Source organism: Triticum dicoccoides, chromosome 1A (assembly GCF_002162155.2).
Source record: "Triticum dicoccoides isolate Atlit2015 ecotype Zavitan chromosome 1A, WEW_v2.0, whole genome shotgun sequence".
Taxonomy (NCBI): Eukaryota; Viridiplantae; Streptophyta; class Magnoliopsida; order Poales; family Poaceae; genus Triticum; species Triticum dicoccoides.
Genome location: NC_041380.1, coordinates 251,454,783 through 251,462,589, shown reverse-complemented (window position 1 = coordinate 251,462,589; position 7,807 = coordinate 251,454,783). Strand labels below are relative to the sequence as shown.

Here is a 7,807-nt window from a genome sequence, read left to right as displayed (position 1 = left end):
TTGCCTGACGCGTTACCGCCATTGCTCGCGGCGGATTTGCTGGAAGACGGCGTTGGCTAGCTTGGACAGCCAAAATTTCAATTTGTTGGGAGACAGTGTTTGGCGGCGGATTTGTAATATGTCGATTCTGCTTTCCTTGTTTTATACTCCCTCCGTTCCTAAATATAAATCTTTTTAAAGATTTTAATATGAACTACATACGGAGCAAAATAAGTGGATCTACGCTCTAAAGTATGTCTATATACATTCGTATGTAGTTTGTGCTGAAATCTCTTAAAAGACCTATATTTAGGAACGGAGGGAGTACTTTGTTTAAAAATTAATAAGTATTGTTATGTGCATTATAATGATGCAGGTCATAAGGTTTAACTTTTTCTAAAAGAAAAAGAAAAATCACTTTCCCTTGCCGTCGTTCAGCTCAGTATATGTACCACCGGAGATGGGTAGAAAACAGAGGGGTGTAGTACGTCCCGTCCGTGTGTCACGCACATTAAGTAGCCAGCCCAAGTAGGTGGTGTTGGCGGTTGGAACTTGTGTTGAACCTTTTCCCGCTTGTCCTTGGTGCATGGTTGCGCCCTTTTGTATACCGCAGGACCAGGCCAAGGTCCCCTTGGTGAATTTCTACTTGGTACGGCCAAGGTTTATCTGAGACGCTTCTTTTTATTCAAAAAAAAAATCATGTCCGTTGCGAAAGTGAGCGTGCCTTGAGCTTCAGAAAAGCTCCTATGTCCTATAGAATGCGCGTGTCGCCGTGTCCGTGTCGACTGCCAGCTTGGATGGAATCAGCGGCAGGACACGCAGCAAGATCTCGATCGGCCTGGACAGCCCGGCCACCGTGACCTAACACACGTTCGGAAACACCAGCACGCACCTCGAGAGGCGCCGCACGCCGCGTCTCGCGCCCAGCACTGCACTGCCGCGCAACAGTCCTAGCTGCTGGGACTGCGGGCGTGTACGAGCGGATGAGATAGCACGCTAACGCTTCCATACCGAACCCTGTCACATTATATCGCGCGATGGATGGATGTGCACCTACGTACAAAGTACAGTACGCGCCAGAAATCACTGTTTAGTTTGGCTACTAACTCACATTATTTTAGCGCAATTGATGGATGTACAAAGTACACACAGTACTATGTGCCGGAAATCACTGTTTGATTAGCACCCGGTTCCGCGGTTAAAAGACCCATTAACACCCAGATCCGCACAGGAGCTCGCTCACCGTCACCAACCTGCCATGATTAATTAGGTGACGGGATGATTAGCCAGCATCAACGGTTGGGCGGACCCCATCCACAAACGGCGCGCGGCGTCAGCACAAACAGTGACCCGGGCTCAGAATTCTCATCATGTCGACGACGATGAACGATTGAGCCCATGGATGCTGTGTGCCGACATAGGTTCTCATCACCAAAACCATGTTTGCGTTCCCAAATCTCTAGCACTGCTCCTATGTTGATTTTGGACACGGATGACAATGACACAAACGGGCGCTTAATAGTGCCTGCGCTTTCACACACGTATCCCTGACGTGGATGACAATGGCATCATGGAGTAGTTGAATTGGAGCATTGCAGACGATCGACCACCCAATGTTTGATTGAACCAAATCTACTCGTGTGTTTCCTTCAAAAAATATAAAATCTATTTGTGTGTTGTCTCATTGTGTGTCCGATGTCCACCGGTTTCCTACACATGGCGTAAGCCACTTGTAGAGCTATCATCAATCTCGGAAGCTCCTAGGCACGGACTTGTTTCAGAAACTCGCAGCCGCAAACCAGCACATAGAAAAACACCATCCCTACTTGCAAACCCGCCTACAAGCACTAGAATACTCCACGGTGGCGGGCTGTCAGTCAGATGAAACACATACTATATGGTTAAAATAACTTGAGCATCCCCGTCACTGAACTCCACGGAGAAGAGACCAACGTCTCCACTGCGTAGCTTGACACCACGCAAGAACAGGACAAGACGGATTAGCGCTAAACAATGGGTAGAGATATGATTAATTAGCCACACCATCCCACACTAGCAGCGCATATAAATAAACACACACGCCGTGACACTGCCGCAAGCAAACATCCAAGACGTCGTCGTCTCACGCTAATCGATCACCGCACTGACGACCCGAACCATCGAGATAAAACAAACCCTTCGAGCCGCAAAAACATGGCCGACGCAAGAGGCGCCGTCTCGAACCCCCCGGAAGACGAAAATGGCATTGCCACTGATCAACGTCGATGACCTCAAAAAAGAAAAAAGAAAACGTCGATGACCCCAGGGGATCTTCAATGATTATAAGAGAGTTGTTGGTAGACTTTATCACATAGAATTTTGATGATGTGTCATGCAATAAATGAGAAAAGAGAGAAATGTTGTATGTAATAAACCAACACCCATTACACAAGCTTCAATGTAGAATGAAAAAACACCTTATTTATTATCTCACATCTTATTGGGCATACTAGATACAACCTATTTGAAATGTTGTATGTTAAGATATTGGTTGATGACATGGCATATTTTACCAACAAGCTAACATATAAACTGTAGCAGATGCTCTCACGGGCAACAGTGACGCGCCACCAGTTCATGGAACCGTTAATGGAGCACCGATTCATGCTGGCCATGACAACAACGATTGTTTGTTATAATTAACGAGTGCAGGGCCAAAATTTATCGGATGGATCGTGGAACATTACATTACATTACATCGCGGGACGGGATCGCTGTCGCCATGTACATGTCTGCTAATTCTCGGTGCGCTAAGCTACGTAACTACCAGCTGCTAGCTAGGCTAATGGTACCGCGCGCCAAACCCAGGCCGTGCTTCTCTGGTTTGATTCATACTGCTTGCGGCGACTCTGGGCTTGGCGTCGTGCTCATCGGCTCGTGGCGTGGCGTGGCATGGCAGCTCACATGACGGAGCAGGCGTTGGGGTTCTCGTCGCTGAACATCTGGGGCGCGTGGGCGGGGTACGTCGCGTAGGGCGACGGGTACTGGGGCCCGGCGTTCGGGTAGAAGCCGGGGTTCGGCGGCGGCGGCGCCGCGCCGTAGTAGCCGACGGGCGCCGGGGGGTACGGCATGTAGCCGTACTGTGGGGGCATCTGGTACATGCTCGGGTCCGCCATGGGCATCGGCGCCACGGACGCCGCGGACTTGTCCTTCTTGTCCTCGCCGCCGCCACCGCCGTCCTTCTTCTTTTCGCCGCCATCGCCAGCGCCAGCGCCCTTGTCCTTCTTCTTCTCGCCGTCGTCTTCCTTGTCGCCGTCCTTCTTGCCGGGGGTGACCACCTCCACCGGCCGACTGAGCTTGTCCCTGAGGTAGCCCGGCAGGGCGGCTGTGTCCATGGTGCCAGTCACCTTCACCAGGTCCTTGGCAGCGTCCACCGTCACTTCCTTCACTCCTGCGTAGAAACAAAACAAGAGAAGAAGGTGTCAGTCAGTTTCCAGCAAGATCCAACTAAATGATTCCTTGTACCAGGTCGGAATGAATCTGCGGCCAAAAGGAAGAAACAGAAAACTGACCTTTGATCTTGTTGACGCGGCGCTTGATGCGGTCGATGCAGCCGTCGCAGTGCAGCCTGATCTTGAGCGTCACGGTCTCCTGATGGAATCAAGGAAAAAGGGCAAGATGAATATGAGACCAAATCTTCATTTACAACACCTGCAAGTAACTAACTGCATATCACAGAGTTGAATTCTACAGTAGCCCAGGGACGAACCTCTTTGGGCTCCTTTGGTTTCTTCTCCTCCTCCTTGGGCTTGTCGGCGGCTTCCACCTTTTTCTCTTTTTTCTCAGCACCGGCACCGCCACCGCCCTTCTCCTTGTCTGCTGCCTTGCTCTTCTCTTTCTCCGGCTTATCGCCGGCGCCGGCCTTGTTGTCCTTGTCCTTGTCCCTGTTGTCCTTGTTGGGCGATGCGGCTCCGGCGGAGACGATTTGAACGGGCTTCTTGGTCCTGGCCTCGATGCGCTCCTTGATCTCGGCCGCGTCCGCCGCGCCGGTGACGACCACCTTGTTTGCCGCCGTCTCAGTCTTAACCGACTCCACGCCTGCAGAGAACCAAATTAAGGCAAACGGTCAGAAATTACACTAGTCCTACAGAGAAGGGAACCGTAAGGAGATGAAAGAAAGAAGCAGGCGTACCAGGGGCGTTCTTGATGGCCCGCTTAACCTTGGTGGCGCAGCCGGCGCAATGCAAGTCGACCTTGAGCACGATGGGCTGGGGCGGCGCCGCGGCGTCCTTCTTGTGGTCGCCGCCGTCAGCCTTGCCCGGCTTCTCCTTCTTGTCCTCGCCCATGGCGGTGCGGTGGCTTGGCGGAGCTCCGGGGGAGGGAGGGAGGGAGGTAGTGCGTGGGCGTGGGCGTGGGCGTGGGTTGGAGGAGAGGAGCACGTGGTGCTTGGAATGAAGGGGCAGGAGAGGTGGGGTGGGCGCGGTGTTAAATAGGAAGGAAGGAGAGTACCGTACAACTAGAACAACAACTTGTGTGAGGTGGGTGGGCGGAGTGAAGGAGTTTGAGTGGCAATGGCGGCCGGGTGTGGATCGGTGGGAAACGGGTCCGGTCGGGTGTAGACCCGGGTGGAAGGTTGCTGACCCGGCTGAGCCTGGCTGAATGGCCGGTCAATGCGTGGCTCTTCCTCTTGGTCTTCCTGGCTGCTTCGTTGCATGGCCATGGATACTAGGATTTCCACGTGGCCCTTGATGACTAGGAAGGGAGCAAACCGTAGACTAGATTAGGAGGGAGCGTAATTGTGTTTGATTTCTCCGGAGAGAGAGACGCTGATGCATGCTGCTTCCTGCGAGCCTGCCCCTGACCGTATACATACAGTGCTGTTGGAGTTGGACTGATGATGAGGGAGGTGATTGCAACGGTGGAAAAAGTAGGACTCGATTCTCTGGTTGAGTAGGAGCGGTTTGGATGATTCTGCGAGTCAGTGGCAGGGCAGGCACCGTTTCCTACGCCGTGCAAAAACCCAACAAAGTAGGTGCCGTCTTTTACTGCAAACCCGTGGCTGCTTGCGGTGGACAAATACAAATACAAATACTAGTGCTGGGTGCTGAGCAGGTGGCGCCCCGTTGCTTGCTTCACCTCGCATGCAGATGCAGATGCAGATGCAGGCGGAATCGTCGATAAATGAGGAGGCTAGCTACCGGCCTCCACGTGTGGGAACCAAAATTTTCAAATGCTTGCTTGAGGGCTTCTTTGATTCAAAGGAGTTTTATAGAATTTCTGAAGGATTGAAATCTTTAGGATTTTTTTTATATTGGTCCTTTGATTCATAGGATTAGATTTCATAGGAATTTTTTCTATGAAATCTTTTGTACTACATTTCATAGGAAATTTAATATCCACTCCAATTTTTTTTTACAATTTTTTTGTTTTTCTCGTGGCGTCAAACAATCATTGTTAATTCTATAGAATTCAAATAGGCATGCCACTTCAACCCTACACTTTTTCTATTCCTATGTTTTCAAAATCCTACAAATCAAATAGGCCGAGTGTTTTCCAATTCCGAACGCCCGCACTGGACGAATGATGGGCTGCATGGGTCTACCACGTGGCCCGCTTTATTACAGGTGGTGGCTTTCGCGTAATTCCTCCTTCCCGCTCGCTGCTCGCTTTCACCAAACGCTGGGCTGTGTGCTTTATTAGAGGCCTCATGTGTGGTCTGGCCAACCACATCATGTAAACATTATCCCAATCTCTGTGGACTATGACGAATAAAATTAGGCCTTACCCCTCAAGAAAAAGAAAACATGATCTGGGGGCCTCCTACATCTCGCCAATTCGAGCCAGCGTGGGGTCAAACTCGTGACCTGAGGATAGCCAGCGGAGCTAATGTGCGTTCGACACCCCAAAACTTGACAACTATAAAAAAGAGAGACAAGTGTAGTAGCGAACCGACAAACCATACCGGATACTGTGGTGGCCGCACCATGTACTGTGGCGACATGGACTAGGTACTCAAGTAATTGTTTAAAACTCCAAAATCTTTTTAACAAAACTTGAACATTTTTTCAAAAGCACGAAGACATTTTTGAAAACTAAAAAATATCCAAAAGAGAGAAATTCGAAAGCCACAAACATTCTTTGAAAAGCACAAACCAATTTTGGAAAGTTCAACAAAAATTCTAAAGCAGTAAATTCGAAAAAAACACGAACATTCTTTGAAAAGCACGAATAAGTTTTGGAAAATTCAACAAAATTTCCAAAACAGAGAATTTGAAAAACAACGAACATTCTTTGAAAAGCACGAACAAATTTTGGAAAATTCAACAAAATTTCCAAAACAGAAAATTTGAAAAACTATGAATATTCTTTGGAAAGCACGAGCAAATTTTGGAAAATCCAAACAATTTTAGAAACAGTAAATTTAATAAACCACAATTTTTTCCTAAAAGAGTGACCAGATTTTTGAAATTTCAGGAAAAATGAACACAGAAATATTGGAAACTCATGAACATTTTGTTTTAGAAAAACAAGTTTTTTCTAAAAAAATTGAACACTTTCTGTGAACACAAACAAAGTTTGAAACTGCTACAATGGTTTGAATTCCTGGAATTTTTTACCAGGAACATTTTCTGAAATTCCAAAGACATCATTAAACCGTGAACATTTTTTGTATTTGTCGACAAATTTTGAAAAACATGAACTTCATCAAAATTACCAAACAAATTTTTTAGACCACAAACATTTTGGGAAATATAAATATTTTTTGAAATTTCAATTTTTTTATATATAGGAATATTGTTTGAAATTCTGAATATAAAAACATTTTTTGAAATTCCCAAAAAATTATTGAAAACACGAACATTTTTTAGTTTGTGAGAAAAAGTGATAATAGGGATAATTTGACATTTTCTAATTTTATTTAAAAATACAAACATTTTTTGAAATTTCCAAAAAAAATTAAAATACAAGATTTTTTTTAATTTGTGAAAAAAATGAAACACATTGTTTTTTATTTTACACATTTTTATTAGCACGTACATTTTTTGAAAATTTAGAACATTTTTTGAGAACGAAAAAGAAAATTGAAAAAGAAAAGAAATGAGAAGCGAAAAATGTAAAAGAAAAGAATAAACTGAATGCTATATATCGTCTATTCCTGTTTCATAATGCACCTTCAACAACACAATGAACATGTCAATTTCATCAGGCTTACCATGCTATAGACATATTTGATTTATTCCATAAGAGCAAATAGAATTACTTAGTGTAGTAAGAAAGGAGAACATGTTGGAGCATGCGTTTTGTTGCCCCTTCCACATGACAAATTGTGTGATTGAAACCGAGATTCAGAGGAATGTAGATACTAATTAGTCAAACTCTCTTTGAGCCGTTGCGTCAGCATACAACATAGAGCAAGGAGCGAAGTATATTTAGTGTAATGGTTAATGGCTATCATGTATGTTATAGTTCCAAACTGAGTGACCAATTTGAAAGGAATTCGCATGATTCTGCCCTTATACATGTCTATCATGTATCATAGAATTTCTTTTTTTAGTCATAATTAAAGAAAGGCAAAAAAATAATATGAACTTACATCTAGAAATTTATCCAAGGTATGAGTATCCAAATAGTTTTGAGTGCTTGGTCAATATTTTCACAAGCAATGTGATTTTACACTGACATTTTTTAGCATTCTCAGAAGAATTAGAAAAACAAAACTAAGCAAGGGCTGGTTATTTAGTAACATGTTAACTAGGTAGAGCAAAGTCTAATGTGATTTATCCTGAAGATTAATATAAGAAAAACACCATGACGTTAGACATAAACAAAAGCATAAGATGATTGTTCT

At 45.5% G+C, this 7,807-nt stretch overlaps 1 protein-coding gene across 1 annotated transcript; it reads right to left on the bottom strand.

The window, feature by feature from the left end:
• Positions 1–2,632: 2,632 nt before the first annotated feature.
• LOC119267670 (heavy metal-associated isoprenylated plant protein 3-like) lies at positions 2,633–4,413 on the bottom strand. The gene is made up of 4 exons (XM_037549104.1): positions 4,151–4,413; positions 3,728–4,056; positions 3,531–3,609; positions 2,633–3,409 (listed from the first exon to the last, which is right to left on the bottom strand). Exons 1-4 carry the CDS (start codon positions 4,302–4,304, stop codon positions 2,919–2,921), a joined length of 1,053 nt encoding a protein of 350 aa, XP_037405001.1. The 5' UTR covers positions 4,305–4,413; the 3' UTR covers positions 2,633–2,918.
• Positions 4,414–7,807: the final 3,394 nt, after the last annotated feature.